The sequence below is a fragment of the Bombus huntii genome, chromosome 13 (assembly GCF_024542735.1).
Source record: "Bombus huntii isolate Logan2020A chromosome 13, iyBomHunt1.1, whole genome shotgun sequence".
NCBI lineage: Eukaryota > Metazoa > Arthropoda > Insecta > Hymenoptera > Apidae > Bombus > Bombus huntii.
In genome coordinates, this window is record NC_066250.1 from 6,295,630 (window position 1) to 6,314,148 (window position 18,519).

General features: G+C 38.3%; 3 protein-coding genes across 7 annotated transcripts; 2 read left to right on the forward strand and 1 right to left on the reverse strand.

The window, feature by feature from the left end:
- Positions 1–23: 23 nt before the first annotated feature.
- On the forward strand, positions 24–3,793 carry LOC126872465 (carcinine transporter). 2 transcript variants are annotated; one of them, XM_050632441.1, is made up of 11 exons: positions 24–172; positions 418–639; positions 1,209–1,382; positions 1,461–1,564; positions 1,636–1,790; positions 1,926–2,094; positions 2,179–2,427; positions 2,648–2,862; positions 3,001–3,182; positions 3,253–3,431; positions 3,533–3,793. In XM_050632441.1, the coding sequence occupies exons 1-11, from the start codon at positions 101–103 to the stop codon at positions 3,741–3,743; spliced, it is 1,932 nt and encodes a 643-aa protein (XP_050488398.1). In that variant the 5' UTR covers positions 24–100; the 3' UTR covers positions 3,744–3,793. The 2 variants fall into 2 exon arrangements, with proteins under 2 accessions (XP_050488398.1, XP_050488399.1); XM_050632442.1 differs by lacking the exon at positions 418–639 and having other exon boundaries at positions 27–172.
- LOC126872466 (uncharacterized) lies at positions 3,662–16,649 on the forward strand. 2 transcript variants are annotated; one of them, XM_050632444.1, is made up of 10 exons: positions 3,662–3,797; positions 11,945–12,297; positions 12,719–12,926; positions 13,141–13,310; positions 13,442–13,637; positions 13,744–13,898; positions 13,978–14,161; positions 14,283–14,611; positions 15,434–15,629; positions 15,952–16,649. In XM_050632444.1, the coding sequence occupies exons 2-10, from the start codon at positions 12,055–12,057 to the stop codon at positions 16,032–16,034; spliced, it is 1,764 nt and encodes a 587-aa protein (XP_050488401.1). In that variant the 5' UTR covers positions 3,662–3,797; positions 11,945–12,054; the 3' UTR covers positions 16,035–16,649. The 2 variants fall into 2 exon arrangements, with proteins under 2 accessions (XP_050488401.1, XP_050488400.1); XM_050632443.1 differs by lacking the exon at positions 3,662–3,797 and adding an exon at positions 10,186–10,381.
- On the reverse strand, positions 4,616–8,735 carry LOC126872467 (uncharacterized). Of its 3 annotated transcripts, none has more exons than XM_050632445.1 (8): positions 8,520–8,735; positions 7,904–8,011; positions 7,616–7,825; positions 6,728–7,255; positions 5,980–6,049; positions 5,739–5,901; positions 4,907–5,125; positions 4,616–4,848 (listed from the first exon to the last, which is right to left on the reverse strand). In XM_050632445.1, the coding sequence occupies exons 1-8, from the start codon at positions 8,544–8,546 to the stop codon at positions 4,803–4,805; spliced, it is 1,371 nt and encodes a 456-aa protein (XP_050488402.1). In that variant the 5' UTR covers positions 8,547–8,735; the 3' UTR covers positions 4,616–4,802. The 3 variants fall into 3 exon arrangements, with proteins under 3 accessions (XP_050488402.1, XP_050488404.1, XP_050488403.1); XM_050632447.1 differs by having other exon boundaries at positions 4,616–4,830; positions 8,520–8,733; XM_050632446.1 differs by lacking the exon at positions 8,520–8,735 and adding an exon at positions 8,308–8,460.
- Positions 16,650–18,519: the final 1,870 nt, after the last annotated feature.

Sequence of the window (18,519 nt, forward strand, 5' to 3'; positions counted from 1 at the left end):
GTCGCACTGCCATCGTAAAGGAGCTAATACACGTGACGTAACGCGTTTCTAAGGTATCGGCGACATTTCGGTAGCTTGAACGTGGGCAAAGTTCACGAGAATGGAAGACTTGGATGAAAATCAAACGTCCGAATCAGCGAACACCAAGACGACTGGAAACGCGAACGATGAAGTAAGTTTTTTATGTTAAATTACACCTGCAAAATATTTATTGATAGGAATTATTATTTTGTAGTAATTACTTTGTAGTAATAATTTCTATCAACACGCTTCTATACTTTTATCTAATCGATAGGATTTCCTTCATTATCGTTATTCGTTTAAACGTTTTTTGATTGTTGTCATGATATAAAAATCTTAATATGATTGATTACTGAAAAAGAATGTGATCAAGATCAAGAGACAAGAGTTTTATAGGATGGCTTTGATCTCGACGATCTTCTACCGATCGTTGGCGAATTCGGTCGTTATCAGAAGCAACTTCTCTGGCTCGTGTGTCTTCCGGCGTGTCTTCCGTGTGGCTTTTGCGCCTTCAATCAACTCTTCATGTCCGACACGCCACCCCACTGGTGCAAAGTACCGGGGTTGGAGACTCTGGATGTCTCCCGGAGAAAGAGACTCGCGATTCCAATTAGTCAGGTGCAATTGTCGGTCTAGGCGTTAATACTTTTATCTCCTCGTTCATGTGTTTTATTAGGAAGAATTTAGACAGTTAGGGTATTTATTTAAAAGCTAGTCAATCAAATATACCAGCTCCTCGTTGCAAGCTTTTCATTTTTAAATTATTCGATAGCTACACGAGAAACATTCATACAATCATTTTGATATTTAGAAACATCTGTAATTCTGTCATCAGCTTTTGGCGAAAATAATTCGTAGTGATATTCTGTTGCGCTTTATATTCTAAATACGTAGTCGTACAATTATCATAGGAATGGCAGAGTTAATTGCCAATAACAATAAATTTTAATCGCTGGAAGTAGGTTAGAAAATAAGATTTAGAGTTAGCGTTGCTTATTCTATCAACCTACGCTGTTTGTCGAGGAAATTAGATAAACGCTAGCATCTTTCTCGTATTTCCAAGATGATTTCCCGCTTTGATACTGCAGAAAAGACGTCGTTTATCCATAATAGAGTACATATGTACGTTTTCCACAATAGTGCACGTTATTTGCTCGCAGTATTGTAACAATTGCCTTCATAATTAGGAGGACAATGAAACGTACAGTCAATGCACACGATACGATATCGATTGGACAGCGGAAAATATTTCTGTCGTGACAGCGGCTTCGTACGTGCCAAATGCATCGTGGCCCATTGTTCCATGCGATCATGGTTGGGAGTATGAAACTTCAGAAGTGAAATCTTCCATCGTTATCGATGTACGTTTACATTTTATCCTGTTTTTCGATCAAGATAATCATTTTATTTTTTCGTTAATTCCTGTTGAAACGTTTCAGTTCGATCTCGTGTGCGATCATGCGATTTATCCGACAATTGGATTGGTCGCTCTAAACACGGGAGGACCAATTGGAGTGTACCTTTTCGGCACGCTAAACGATAGGTGACAAACATTGTTACTTAGTTTTGAAACTTAGATACAGGTTGTTTCATTGCCTTTGTTGTATCACATAGAATTGGTAGAAGATTGTCTTTCTTCACGTGTCTGGCGACTTTAATAACCGGTGGATTTTTAACGTCGATGTCGAACAGCTTTTGGACCTGGGCTGCCACCAGGGTGGTCGTTGGTTTAACCATTCCTGCTATTTATCAGATACCTTTTATCATATGTAAGATTCCACGAAGAGAAAGAAATAATAAATAAATGAGTAAATAACATGAACAAATACAGGGAATAAGAAATATGAGAAATATTTTTCGTAGAAAGAACGAGTATTAATGTTTTCTGGGTTTTCTACAAACAGCTTTGGAACTGGTTGGACCAAATTATCGATCATTCGTGACAGTGATGACGTGCAGCTTCTATACAATGGGATTGTGTATGTTGGCTGGTGTGACCTATTTGATAAGAGATTGGAGAACGCTTGCCATAACCACGAGCGCACCCTTTCTTTTGTATTTCTTATACTGGTGGTGAGTGATTGTCTCTCTGCCTTTTACCCTTCTTCCGTATTCCGTTCACGCGACGTCATAATAAAACGTCTAAGATTATTCAAGGTTGCTGCCAGAATCACCGAGATGGTTATTGGCGAAAAGTCGATTAGTTGAAGCTAACGAAGTCTTGGAACGATTAGCCAAAGTAAATGGGAAAGAGTTACCTGCTTCTTTCTCGCAAAAACTACGTCAGCGAATGATGATGTCACGGTCCAAAAGTGAAGAGGAGAGATTACGTAAAGGGCCCGGTGTATTGTCTCTCTTCAAAACACCAAATATGCGGTTGAAGACGTGTCTTATCACTCTAAATTGGTAAATCAAAGAATAAACACCTCATGAGTCACCGAATATCATAAGATATAACACGCGTGTGTTTGCAGTAAAATTTAGCTTCCGACACTTCTACAGAATCTTACAATGTTTTCGTATTATTAATCGTTGTTTACCGTATATACGTGATTGTATTTCTTTACGTAAACAACACATGACGAAATGTATCAGTCTATCGCTGGATTGATTCCTCTTTTTCTAGGTTTGCCAATAATATGGTATACGTCGGATTATCGTATTACGGGCCAGCGTTGGGTAACGAGGAACACTTGAGCTTTTTCTTCTCGTCTCTGGCTGAGATTCCAAGCTACATGGCCTGCTGGGTGGTAATGGATCGATGGGGTCGTCGATGGCCTCTTTGCTTGTCCATGGTACTCGCTGGTGTATCGTGTATTGCCACGGTTCTTTTGTCATCTGGTACTACATTATGCTAATAAAAGAGAAAAACAAGAGAACAGATTCTTCGTATAAATCATACAATAAAAAGAGAAATACTGAAAGTAGTTTCGAAATAAATTTTTTCATTTTAACTATTCCATCTTTGTCTTTTTATAGATGCTGTTGTGACGACGCTAATACTATTCCTCTTATCAAAATCCGCAATATCAGCCTCTTTTTTAATTATATATCCGTTCGCCGGTGAACTTTACCCTACACAACTACGCGGCGTAGCGATCGGTTTCTCCGCCTACATCAGTGGTCTCGGCCTTATAATCATTCCTTTTGTTACTTATCTTGTAAGTAATCGTAAATACGCTTATCGTGTCTCCGCGTTCAGTTAAATCTTCCAGGAATTTACGTCATTAGGGCAAGGAGAACTTAGTACTACCCCTCGTGATTCTTGGCGTCGTATCTGTAATCGGCGGACTGTCTGGCTTGCGTTTGCCGGAGACGCTGCATCATCGATTACCACAGACTGTGGAGGAAGGGGAACTGTTTGGGAAGGATTGGACTTGTGCCGACTGTTTTCGTTGCGTCCCGACCAAGTACGAATCATATTATTGGCAAAAACTGTCGATTAAATACATAAATACTCCTTCTTATGTAAATGTTGTAAATAATGCGTCGTTGCTTTGGCTGATCTTAGACCTTCATCGGCTGCTGCTTCTTACGAAGATTTATCGCTCAGGGAGACAGTGGAGATGCACGAAGTACCTGAGGCATCGATTCCTCAGAGACTGTTAGAGGATCAACAAAGGCCCAGCAGTGCGAGCGTACGTCGGCTGGTTCGACAATCCAGCGTGATGGACACGCAACGGGACTCCGATGGATCCATTAAGATGACTTACTGGTTTTAGTTTCGAATCGAGCTCTTAGTTTCAAAATAAAACCGAAACTACTGACCCAAGGAGGTATTATTGCCTACAGCATTTTTTTATGTATTGTCCTTGTCGTGAACGTATGTTTTTATACTAGTCTGTTAAGAAAATTCGCAGAATTACATCAGTAAATCGCGAGACAATTCTAGCGTCAGGTTTTCGTATTTCTAAATCGTCTTTTAAAATTGAATACACATTTCCTCGACTGATACTAAGCTCTTTAGCGATTATCCGATCAGTGATAACACAACTTTATAAACACGTTAAAAGTTCTTCTTTAGAACTACTCAGTAGAAGATCGAGCATCATCTTCCATCTCTTCTCTTTCGTCATGAAATCTCTTTGACCATTTGTAAATGGTTGCTATCTGCATATGCTTCTCACTATCTGCACAAAAAACATATGCCTCTCTATATGTTTTTTTTTTTTTAACATACCAACTATTTCAGTTCCTTTTTTCTTGAGATTTACAAGAAATTGACATTAATGCATCGTTCTTTAAAAAGATCGCCAGACATTTTCTAGACGTGTGATGGTCGAAAGAAACATGAGCATAGTTTGCTATAAGCGAACTGGTTATCGTAGGTTCGCGAAACTGTTTATAGATAAAACTATAAACTGCATTCCTCGGCCGACCAGATCGCCGCAGCGTTGCTGAGATAACAATAAAAATATCATTCAACGAATTTTTTAAACAGAGAAGTATGTTCTCTTTGTGTAATGCACTTGAAGAAACAAATTATATAAATTACGATTCGATAAAATATTATCTTAAGTATAAAGCTTTGGCATACGTTGATAGTTTAGTAAAACGAAATATAAATAACGCGAACAGAGGTATTGACAACAAATTCTTTTCTCGTGTACGTCTTGCAATTTATTCGCACGGTTGGTATACAAAACACGAAGATTAAGAGAGGGGGAAAAAATAAGGAAGAAGGTGTTTTGCCGTGGGATCGACTCGTGATACCGAGCGAGCTGTTCTCGTACTTCCGAACGAAACGAATCTTTGTCCACCCTTCTCCTACCTCTTTGACTTTATAGTCGAGTGGTTCTATTGTAGCAGCTGCAACCAGGAAGATCACTGTACGATTTCGATACCAATGTCCCATACTTGTTTCATATTTTCTCATCTTATTTACCTGTCCAGTAATCGCTGCTTTAGCTCGGGTGGATAGGTTACGTATATATAATGATCGGGCATTTCTTCGTTCGAAGGCAGGTTATCGTCCCCTGGCTCACCTTTTCTTCTGCCACTGGTTCTACTGTCGCCAGGACCACTCTGATCGTGTAACGAGGACGTAGCCGTTAGATCTCCATCTAAGCTTCCCGTTCCATCCAACCTGTCTTCTTCTGCTGAACTGAAAGATTGGTGTTTCGGTGATGAATCATAGTAATTGACGAGGATAAATAAAATGTATGTACTACATTTCGATAAGATGAATGATATCTTTGGTTAAAAATATATAATACGTTTCGAGTGGGAATATTGATATCTGGTATCTTAAGTAGAATTTATGGGATTAATGACGCCTTCGTGTGTTTGAATTGTAAAAATGATTTCGGATGTTATTTTTTCTATACTATCAGGTTCTTCGGTGTAAACACAATGTAAATCTTCGAACGTCTAAACATTTAGGTGCATAAAAAGAAAGATTTATATTTGCACTTTTATCCAAGCCGTTCGTTAATATCTTAAGTTTAATTCTACGTAGATATACATATGTGCAATTTTTAATATCGAATTCTGGAACGATTTCAAACAAAGTTACGAAAAGAGTATGTGACTTATCATTGTTGTAAACATTTGACATATTTGTATCGTGTTGAATCTTTAATTAGATCTGCCTAGCTGCATATGTGACGACAGTCGTCGTGCTGATAAATTCTCTTATCGCTGTTTTTATACACACGCGAACGGTGATAAATCGCGGGGCGATATTGTTATGTGTAAATATGTTTCAACGTACGTACTTGAACAGCACCCAAATAATGTAGTAGCACGCGTAAATGGACAAAGACAGAACGAGCAGAAAAATGCTTAACAGGTACCAAGGTGTGTGCCTCTGTTGCTTTTTCGTGTCTTCCCAATACCTGTCGCAGCTAAGGTACCAGCATATCGCGCGATTCAACTCTCCTAGAAAGAAGGAGAATGATAAAAATTGGAAATCCGATTTGTCGATAAGACGTCTAACAAATTGATCGAACGGCATACCTTCCATTTCCTGGAAATCTCGTACCGAAAGATTCGTCAAGAGTCCAGCGATGCAATCGCGGATCAGTACCTGTTAACATCATTCAAATAATAATAATATTCGTGACATAAAAGAACACGATATTTATGATACGTGCTTGTTATTTCATCCTATGCCATAATTCGTTACTACACTTTTTATTTCCTCATTAACCGTGCTGTTAGTCTACGGATTATACGGAAGATTGCGTTAATACTCATGATACTCGTGATACTTGTTTGGATTTGGAAAGTTTACGTGACTCAAGTAAAATAGTGATTAGTCATTTTAAGACAAATGGAACGACAAATGAGGCCAGGAAGTGATTAATCCTCTCTCGAATGCGCTACAAGGAAGATACCTATATTTACGAGATTATTCGGAACAATATTTAAGTAATGCCAAAGCGTTTTGTAATGCCTAAAGCTTCCAAGGACAATACAACAGTTACTAGAACGATAATCTTACATACTCAAACACCGATCTGTAATCTTCGAGTTGCATAGAGGACAGAGAAATCGGCCGTTCGTGAATTCATATGGCAATGAAAGATATACTATTTCTCTCACGAGCAGATATTGTCTTATAGAACCAAGGAAGTCGTCCACTTATTCGTATCGTTCGACTATTCCTAGATCTTATCGAGGTTTCATCGAGATGATTTCCAAGAGATAAATCAGACCCTTCATTTAAAAAATTTTCTACAATCTTCCCACGAAGTCAACTAACTTCGCATTGCAACTTCAGCTTCTGCAGCTCCTCCGGCTTGCAGTTGGCCTTCAACTTCCTCAGGTGCAACCCCTTACGTCTTTTCTTGTCGACGGCTGGCAACGCCGCTTCCACGAGATTCTCTTCGTCGTCCTCGTCTTCTTCGTCTTCGTCCTCTTCGCCGTTGTCGCAGGCGTTACTCCTGTTATCCGGACCAGCGATTTCGACGTGGTATGCAGTTCCTGGCAAACGATGATTCTCTAAAGCCCCGCTGTCCTCTCGATGACAGTATTGCTGAATGTTGGTGACAGCTCCGCCACCGGGAATAGTGCAGGCTTTCTCCACCGGATACGTCCCCGAGAAACTGCCTCGCGACTCACAAGGCATCACAGATGTGTGACGTTGCTCCGTGTTCTCTTTCCAGACTTGTATATCCGTGCTGTGGTGGCCAGTCTCGTCGTCCACCAGGGAATTTTCGAAATCACGGTTTCCAAGCACGTCGCATCTCATGATGTCGCAGTAATCCGCGAGGCACACCGCGTCTTCCGCCTAGCCTCCAACAGTTTCATTTATAATTGACACACTTGGCAACTGGTCTTACCGTATTTGAAGTTATTTGTGTGCGTTGCGAAGGAGTGTCGATAGATTTTCTGTGCCAGGTGGAAAATGGGAGGTGTCTCATAAAATCGATGAAGTTTACACGATGTTTTTCTCTAGAAGCATATCCCTCCTTTATTATCCCGTTATAAGAGTATATATTTATAATTACAATTATGGCAATTATTCTAACGGAATGGTAATTTTGAAAGAAACGAGGCTTTCTAAACGACTCGTGACATCTCCAATTCTACACTCTATATCTCGAACAAATTATATTTACTCGAGCGAATCGAAAGAAGGAAAACGTACCGTGTTAACATTGCTTTTGTGTCTGTTATCGAAGTGGGCATCCAAGTGTTTCTCTGCGTAGAAGGATTTGCCACACAGACCGCAGGTCCATTGTGACGGTCTGTGTTGGTGTTTCGCCTTTTGCTGTGGTCGAAAAATATCTCGACTTTCGTGGAACGGGCACTCCAGAGGCAGCTCTACTTGATGTCTCTTCAGAATTGGCATCCATCTCTGAAACCTCGAGAAAGTTGAAAGATTTTCCACGGCGACAAAGTTGCTACAAATGGACATTTTGCAAATTTTCTTTACCTTCTGAACTATCCTCCTCACCACGGACGCCCGATCGCGGGGGCATGATATTTTAAACACGCTGGGTCCTGGCCAGGGGATTACGGATAAGAGTAACACTACCAAGACCTGCGAAACGCAAAATACACACTTATTCCTTCACTTATTCCTTCTTTCTCCTTGCGTTCGAATGAACAACGTCGTCGTAAATTATTGTCATTCGTTTATTCGGAGGTTTACTAAAGTTTACTAAGTAGTACTCGACAACAGCACGTCCATAGTACCGTAATTTTTTCAATACCGTACTATCTATTAGTCTATATTCGTGACGTCTTTCTGCTCGTGTTTGTCATGGAATATTTATACGATCGTGTAAAGCGACCGTTAGCTGTACAAACTGCATGGAAGGAAAAATTTTCACGCACTCTGATCTCATTAGTTATCATTTCTCCGTTCCGTACGACGCTATCTCGATAAGAACCGATCACCCGTGACTATACGATCTCAAAAGCTACGACACGAAAAGTGGAAAAAATTGATTTGTAATGACGCAATCTTGCTGACGTGACGGATAGACGATGACCATTCCGTCTGTCGATACAAACACGTCAGTTAGGCCGATTCTTTTTATAATTACCTCGAAATGAAAAGGTTGGGTCTTCATTCATAGCACAGACTCGCTTAGCGACAGTGACCTGGTGTTCGACGATGATCTAGCGTTGCGACGAATAACACGAATATCCCGTTTCTCAATATACTTGCTCGTCGCGGTTCACGGTCAACTGGGGACGTAACGGGGGTTGCAACGAGGCCAAGCTATAGGGGTGAACGTCGACATGGCGTCGTTGCCTTTGCGAACAGGGATGAACTCTCGTGGGGCGCTTAATTGTTTGACTAGTTAACTCACCGCTAACCAAATGAATTTATTTCGCGGTCAAATATTTTATCAAAACATATATTTGAATAGCTTATTCGTTTTATGTAAATAGACCTTCGTGAGTGCCTGGAGTAACGAAGATTTTAGAGTAGTTTGCTTTCGCTTTTAAATGACATATTCGTGCATTGTAACGTTAGTTGATGTGCTTATAGGGGAAATGACTTGCGATTAAGAATTTGACATGTAGATATAGTTGATATAATTATGAATGATATTTCACATTTCTTGACACGTGTTTCACAACACTTGTCGTACGGACCTGGACGTAACGTTGGAGTCGGCGTCGATGACGACGCGCCGACGCATCGACCCCTCGACAATGTGCCGGGTGCAATAGTTGGAGTTAAATACAGACGACGTTGAAACAACGAAAAAATGTGATTCTCATCGATTAACGTAACATTACCAGGTCATCGACGTTTAGATGCTGTTGAATTAGCAATCAAATTGCTTTGTCTTATATTCATAAATAAATGTATCAAGCTTATTTGCCTAAGGATCACCTATAGGGTGTTCGTTTTGTCAACGAACGATAAAGCGCTAAAAGGTCGGAATCCCGTCACCAGATGGCAAGAGGGGAGACGTTTTTAGATACAAAATCCAAGTTGGTCTCTGTATCGTTCAAACCGTCGGAAATACCGACGTGAATTTTCTTCTTATTCTTCCCTTGACAATTTCGTACAGCGCCATACCACGATGTTTAGCTCCTTTATATTCCACAGGAGTGTGGTTATATAATGCGAATGGTAAGATCAGTTCGTTTTGATTATGTAACACTGACCAAAGTGTAACAAGTATTGTATATAATATATGCAGGCTCCGTGTCTCAAAGTAAATTCATGTTTTCTGTAGACGCAAGGGATGTAGTTTAAGAAATACAGTCTAATTGAACGAATGCTCATGAATATTGCAATAAACACTCTGAGTAATTTATATATCCACGAGTATGATGTGGCTTTTCTACTATTTTATATGTCTTAACATAAATATTTTCAATCTAATGTGAATATTCATAAGAATATACTTAGGGTATAATTGTCAGAACGATAAGAGGAACCTGATATTTATTTATCAGTCCAACAATAAATAGTAGGCCTGTCTCGAACTAATCGACCAAATGTTATTGCATTTAAATCATCGTCTAAAGCGGGAAGAACATTAATCGATGTTCGTGAACACACGTATCCACGTTGTGGATATTATCATAATGACAGAATCAATTACTTACAATCGAGCAAAGTGTACCGAAAATACAGTCGTTCGTGAAAGCGTCATTATAGTTTTCGCATACAAATAACCATCCCTGTACACGCCTCCTCTGCTAGAGTGTTGGGTGGGGGAATGGCGTATCTACAGGCGGGCAGAAGTTAAATGGTTTGCAACAGAAACTCGTAGTCTGTCAGTGAAAGTCAGTTAGTTGAGTAAGCTTCGCCAGTTCTGTGTCGTTCGTCGGTTCGTGGTATTGCGACTTTTCCCAAGTACATCACGTCTAAGTGGAAAACAACGACTCGAGTCCTACGGCTACGCACTAACATTTGCACCGTGTATTCAAGATCATCAAGGTTTGCACGTTTTCCTACGTTTTTCTCTATTTGACAAGTGTATTTTATCGACGCTGGATCGTCCCCTTCTTAATCGATCGCCATCAATATCGAAACAAAAGATATTCACTATATCAAAACCGGTTTGCAATTTTACTTGCATAAAAGTAAATAAAATCAGAAATTGGATTTTCCTATGCAACAGGTCAGCCGAGTAAAAATCGATCGATCGATGGAAATTATAAACACGCTTAGTTCTGCGTCGAGATCATAGATCGAAAGTTAGACAGTACCTATTTTCGAATAATTTTGATTTACGGTCGATCAAGTGTTTCGAATGTATTTGACATAAACAGATGTTTATCGCGTACTTGCATTCGTCGCGAAGGCAACGTTTCGTGGGTTTATAAGAGGCTCAACATCGTGATATCGTAAGTTTGTTATTGCTCGTAACGAATAATAAACGTGAAACAGCGAAAACTAAATCTCTGTCTGTCTGAGTCGCCGCCAATGCCTAGCGAACGAACGTTCATCCTCAGGAAGCTATCGCAAAATGTTATTCGAGGCCAAAGCACCATCTGGCGTTCCAAATGCGTAGGTGTAGAAGCTTCAGACGGCGCAGGATTATTCGTACTTTTCAGAAAGTTCAATGGTCTCTCGATCGAAATATTTAACATCGATTTATTACACAATCTGTTTCAGCCGATGCGATATATGGTACGATACCAATGATAACATCTTTGATTCTCCGAGAGCTTGTTTACGAACAAATTGAGCGCTCATTAATATCTGGTTTAATACTGTGACATACAAAATTTATAAATAATAGCTTTCTTCGATGGTAGCAGTTTATTATGTAAGACAACGTTGAATGAAGCAGAGTCATAGTCGACAACTGCAAGTCATTTGGTAGACTGTTCCTCGATTTACCGCGATAATATACGCAGAAGCCACTATATTTACGTATGGCTGAGAATAAGATAACATCTAGACGAGGTGTGTTAATGTCGATAACCATGTTGTACTTTGATCTTCTACTTATTCTTCACTGGCAGTTCGTCGTTCTATTGATTCAGATTCTTTTGATCCGGCGCAAACAATTCAATCTACTGATAAACGTAGCCCGTTTGTTATTCCACAGACATTCTTACAGACATTACATTCGGTCTGTTCGTCGCAGTGTAACTTGTTCTATCGGTATATGGTAATGCAATCAACAAACTGGCATAATTATTTATACATTATTGTTGATATCTCACACCTCGAAGGACTTCCTGGAAGAAGCTTGATAATCATGAACAAATGGATTACCAGGAAAAGATTATGTTGTTCGTTCGGGATTAAAATTTTATTAACTCCTGTAATCGTTTCGTATAATTGTAAGATCTCGATCTAGATGTTTACGCGATGTATATTGTTGTTGTATGTATTTCTGCTCTCAACGTTCTGCGTCTTCGTTCCTCTTAGCGTCAAATCAGTTGACCCACATTAAATCGCGCGTGCCTTACTCGGCACGCGTTATTCCCATAGCTAAAAAATCATTTTTATACGATTCAACTGTCATCGTTTTTATCTCTTTTCCAGAGCGTACCCGTTCGACGTGATCCCATAAACTGCTAAGAGTTCGTTAAAGTGTTACTATTGAACTATTAATAAATTATTGGAAGATTAGGATAAAATATTGCGTGGAAATAATGACGGGCGTCAGGCAAATTTTTCGTTGCACTCGAAGACTAAGCCAGATATCGGAAAGCGGGACGAAAGTTGCAAACCAGTTCGCGAGACACACTTCTACACAGGCGCGACAGAAGATCATGGAGGATGAAAATGGAAAAAAGATTTTCTTGTCGCCGTTCGGCGAGTTCACGCCCACCAAGATGCTCGTTCAGGAATACATCTGGAAAAATGCTACGAAATTCGCTGACAATATTGCGCTGGTAATGTTATAAACAAATTATTACAATTTCTTTTTTTCCCCTCTTTATTAGAGCAGTTGTGAAAGGATGGAACAATTTCTTTGTTACTGTTATAAGTCACAACAGTCGTCTGTGGGAGCGATGATAATAATTAAATGCGATAAGCACGAGTAACTCTTAAAGAGCGTAGCTTGTGCGCGCTTACATTCTTACGTTCGTTGCATACGAATAAATTTTAAGATTACTAACATTGTATGCAAATACGTAATACGAGTATGATCATAGAAATCAAGTTAAAACAAACGATTTTTAATTGTTACAACATAGCTACAACAGTTGCTGATTAAGATAATTTTTAGTAGCTACATATTTCAAAATGACGCAAATAGTAAATTTCTATGCTAATTCGATGACTCTAATGCAATCGATGTTACTATATTAGGAGTGCTCGGTGACCGGAAGGAAGTATACGTACAGCGAAGCGAAGGACGCGACTAATTATATCGGAAGAAGTTTGATAAATATGGGTTTGAGAAAGGGCGACGTAGTGGCTTTGATATCGCCCAATTATCCGGAAGCGATTTTAGGTACTATCGGTATCCTAGAAGCCGATCTTATTGTTACTACAGTGAATCCTACCTATACGTCTGGTGAGTTGAATTCATTACTGATTCAGCAATAAGTTAACTACTTAATATACATTTGCGCTATATTTAAATAAGTATGCATATTTAGTGAAATGTATTTGCATATTAAATTATTCGATAAGTGAAAAAAAAGAATTAATCAACATAATTTCATTAGCAATTCTGTTCCTGTTCTGTTTCTGCAAATCATTGCCAATTATTTTCTATTACTAAACAGATGAAATAAAGAGGCAACTGAAGATTGCCAACGCGAAGGCGGTCATTACAGTGGCAGAAATTGCACCGATCGTACTCCAAGCTTCGAGAGATATCCTCGCATCTGGAGGACACTTGGTGGTTATCGAGGATGGTAGCGGACCTATTCCCGATGGTACCGTGCCGTTTAAGGTGAGAACTAAAATTGATCATAGTGTCGAGCACCTCGGATAAATTGATTGAATTCGAATTCGTAGGCGTGAAACCATTTGGTATAATCGGTACGAGTTGAACGTTGGCTCAAGATAACGAAACTTTTATAGGATCTCATTGCACGTGGCAAAACGTTACCGCCTATAACCAGTTATCAAATGTCTCCAAACGATTTGGCTGTTTTACCATTCTCCAGTGGAACGACAGGCTTACCAAAAGGGGTGATGTTGACGCATAATAATTTAGTCAGTAACATGCAAATGGTGGAACAGACGTGCGAAGAAAAAATGTGGCAAACTACAACGAGTAAGCATCGTTTATTATCGTTTATTATTACTTATCATCTTAGTATCGTAAACTTATTTGTTCGTTTAATATCGAGCATCATTGACGAGGTTAATTATTTTTGCAGCCGACTTCCAAGAAGTATTACCTTTAATATTACCTTTCTTCCATATTTTCGGGTTAAACGGCATGGTGTTACCGCGTATCGCTTCCGGTGCAAAATTAATTACTATTCCCAAGTTCACGCCGGAACTATTTATTAGTGTTTTAATGAAACACAAGGTGAGAATTCTGGTGGAGTATATCTTTTATTTAGCAGGATATGTTTCAGGAATGTTTTCAAGAGTACTTTATTTCACAGGTGACGGGTCTTTACATAGTCCCACCGATACTTCTGTTCTTGAACGCTTGTACATATATAAAGAAACAGGTTTACGAAAGCATGCATCACTTTATCAGTGGTGCGGCTCCGTTATCACAGACGGACGTAGAAAATTTCTATCAAAAGTATCAGTTAAGCCCTGATCAGTTGAAACTCTGTCAAGGTAAGATTTTAACTCTATTCCTAAAATTTCTATTCTCGAATCTTTCGTGCTTCATTAAAGTTGAACTTCTTTTGACAAAATCTAAAAAATATTTATCATTTGCTTAATTTCTTTCAACAAGGATATGGATTGACGGAGACCTCGCCAGTTGTTACCTTGGATGTAGGTGATTCGAAACCAGGAAGTGTCGGAAGAAACATTGTTGGTTGCGAGGTACGACTAGTCGATCCAAGTACGAATGAAGATATTTCTGAACAAGGTCAAGTCGGTGAAATATGGGTCAGGGGGCCTCACGTTATGAAAGGTTACTTAAACAACGAAAGTGCCACGAACGAAATGATAGTCGAGAATGGCTGGCTGAAAACCGGGGACATTGCTTACTATGACAAAGACTCCAATTTCTTTATCACGGATAGAATGAAGGAGTTAATCAAAGTTAAAGGATTTCAGGTGAATGACACTTCCATTCATAGAATTAGTAGATAATATATCAGTCTTCCTTACGTGGTAATCCTATTCTAATAAGTTTGAAATATGTTATCGAGATCATCATTCTGGACAACTTTTCCCTATCCATGTCACTAGTTTCCGAGATATTCGCAAAAAGCTTCAATTAAATTTATTTTCCACTCATCCTATACTCATACATGCCAATCATTCTTCATGTAGATAAGAAAAGATATATGACTATGGTAACGCTAACATGACTTAATTTTTATTTCACTCAATTCTGTGACTGTGTCGAAAAATTCGAGTACTACCATTTATCATTATTCATATGTACTATCAAACACACTTTTGTGTATAAAATGTATGGAACTCGTAAACAATATTAAGTTGGTTGTATTATAGAACTTTTACTTTGTCGCCTATGTAATTTTGATAATCGAATAACTGCATTTTTCGATATAATTACGTAGTATTAATTATAATATGTAGCGATAAATGCAATAATTATAAATTGTAATATATATATATTCTTATTAATAGGTATTCTATAAAAATATTCATAGGAATTTTCTAATTAAACATTGATGTATGACCAGTTACGTTTTTATAGTTATGTAAAGCGTATTGCATTTTACTAATTCTTTCGATCTCCCAGGGTCAAAGTATTGAGTCATACGTCGCGTCGCATGTTTTCTGTACGATACAAACTTTATTAGTACATTCTTCCATTAATATGTTCTTAAGCGTTCATTTCTTCATAAAAAACACCAATTTTTTATCTTTCAAATCTCATTTCTTTATCGATTTAAAATTTTGCGTCAGGTACCACCAGCTGAAATGGAAGCTGTACTAAGATCGCATCCAGACATCCAGGAAGCAGCTGTGATCGGTGTGCCGGACGAAAGATGCGGTGAGATACCGAAAGCTTTCGTAGTGACGACGAAAGGGTCAAAAGTGACTGAGGAAGACATTAAAGATTTCATTAAAAGCAAAGTGTCAGAATACAAACAGCTGCGAGGTAAAGTTTTTCAGTTTACGTTTAATGCGAATGTAATCTATGATGTCATGTTTTGTATATAAAAACGATTAACGTACCAATGAATACATCCATCTTTTTCCTGTTACATTATGTAAATTTTCCAGTACATAAAGTAAGTTTTTTAAAGTAGTTAAATAGTATCGTAAAACTTTTTATATATATTCTATTAATCTATCATTATTTTACGTTCAACCTGTTTTTGATTGTTTTTTTTACGATACAAATTTCGTTTAATACTGTAGTTCTTATTTGCCTGATCGATAATGTAAGGTAATCGAACGTGAATTTGTAATAATTTCAGGAGGAGTTACCTTCATAAATGAGATACCGAAGAATGCGAGCGGGAAGATCTTACGATCGAAGCTGAGGAATGAGTGCATATAATAAAAGGTTGCTTCTAAGAAAGACTGAGGAACCTCATGCCAGGCCTTGCTGACAATCAATACCATTATGGGATCAACTATTAATTAAGAACGGAATACGGTGAATTGTTTTTGCGAAGTTTATTTTCGTGATAATAGCAATCGTATTGACTATTACATTGTTATGAGACTGAAAAAGAAATGTTAATTTTAATTGGCCAATAACCACGCGTGCAATGGATCTCTTGCGAGCGAATACTTTCACGATACTTAATTTTTATCGTTTATTTACTTTCCTTCCTTGCAATCTTAAGAGAGAGAGAGAGAGAGAGAGAGAGAGAGAGAGAGGCGGAGGAGGAAAGAAAATGAACTACGATTTTACTTACTAGTATAAGAAAAAAAGAAACGTAATTGCGTATGGGCATGGTTGCAAAAAGTGATTTGGAAGATCATGCATTTTATCTTTAATGCCATTTAATATATTACCGTTCCAACCGTTTTTGTGGTGCTATTTGTGACAATGCAATTAATTTTACTGTGACTTAGATAGTTTTTAGAGATATTTGATTTGTACGGTGATTTATGCCAGAGAATAACCAATTAATTAAGCAATAAAATGTTTTATAGCTGATATAAATGAAGCTTCATACTATAACTCCTTCGTCAGTCCTTTCCTTGATTGTATTTTACAATTTGCATTTTAAAATATATCGTTCCGTTTCACGAGAATACATTTATTATGCGGACATACATTGAATTAATAAATAGTTCATATAAATGGGTAAAGAACAGGTATATTTCTCCTTTCTTTAAAAAATATTACTGAACATTTTATATAACTCAGTATATGCAAATTACATCAACTCTGTTTCTATTTAGCGGCTACTCGGAATCGAAGCTGGTATATTTTCGAAACAGTTCCTTTTGGAATTATCTTCTGGGTTTCGAAATAACTTAAAATAACTTTCATCATCACAAATTACCAACGAATATCCTTCGAGGAACAAAGATTAGTAACAGAGGTAGAAAATATCATTTTATAAAATATGGTCGAACTGACTACCTCAATAAATTCTTATGTAATCAATCCTGGAGTAAAATAGTTTCTCTTGTTGATATACTACGGTATAGCGATTTAAAGATGCTTTGGAGGAAACTTTGTGTAACATTGTGTAACATTATTACTGTACACGATTCCCCTCGAATAGCTTCATTTCATTATTCAATCTCTATATTGACAGTTCTACCGCTTCCTTATCACATATTCCGTATGAATTCTACGGTAATCACCATAGTGAATTCTACCATCTTGCCGAAAATTAAGCTTCCACGTGTGAATTTCCATGAGTTTGTTCGTGCCGCCATTTAATCCCTTGAAGGCTGCAACTACGTCGTTCTGCAAATGCATCTATCGTTCGTAGAGATTTGCTTTCGCGCTTTGCTTTCGAGCATTCCTTCCATCTGCTTCATAGGTAAAGGTTCTCCGGTCGACGCGACGTTCAGCATAAGGGGTGGGGGAGTAAAGCCTCGAGCTGCTTTTCACCCCTAATGTGTGGTTCTAAGTGCGTGCCTCATCCCCTTGAGGAAGGTTTTGCAACCATGTTTAATATTATTCGCGGCGTAGTAGTGCATCGAATTGGTAAATAAGAAATATGCTAAATTCTGTTCTGTTGTTCGCGAGAAAATTGACATTTCTCAGATCGAAGATTTATAGAACGAGACAAGCAAAATGGAAAATGTCGAATTACAGATTTTTGGTTTTTACGATTATTAAATACAGAAGTTAATTATCGAGATAGAGGCATAATTATAGATTGCTATTTATTTGCATTGTTGATGTATAATACATATTGTACATAGTATGATAGTAATGCTTCTCATAGGTATTCATCGTAGGATAGTTTTCAATCTCTCAGAAGGAAAACTGAGATCAACTACATCGTTTCATTTGTCCACATAATTAGCGTTGAACTAGAACAAATTACTTCGTTTTCGAAAGTTGTAAATTCAAGATAAGTTTTAAAAAACTAATTCTTGCGACATTATCGCTCTTTTCCGCATTTCAATTTATGAAGTTGATTAATGTGGTCGCCGCCAGTTTCAATTACGAAGCAAAGTAATCAACTTGTTTTATTACAATTTCCCAATACATTATTATCGTCCTTTGTGATAAAGATATTTCTTAAAATATTCCATTGTTTCTAAATTTGCGTCCGCAGCCGATAGCTGTGTTTTCGTTTCCAATCGCTTACAGTAAATACACCGTTAGAAAATTAAGTTTTCGAAACAAGCGACTACCGCAGTGTCGGATACCTCGTCGATCGTGAACCGTAAAGTTCGTCTCGCCTGGAAACGTCCGGGGAGACCGTGGAGACTCGGCGTAAACGGTCGGAATTTATCTCACGAGCGCGTTCAGTTTTCCGAACGATTCAACGGAACGCTTCGCGTTTCACATTCGATAGGTGGAAATAACGTTGCCCGGGTGGAAATGGACGCAAACAAATCAA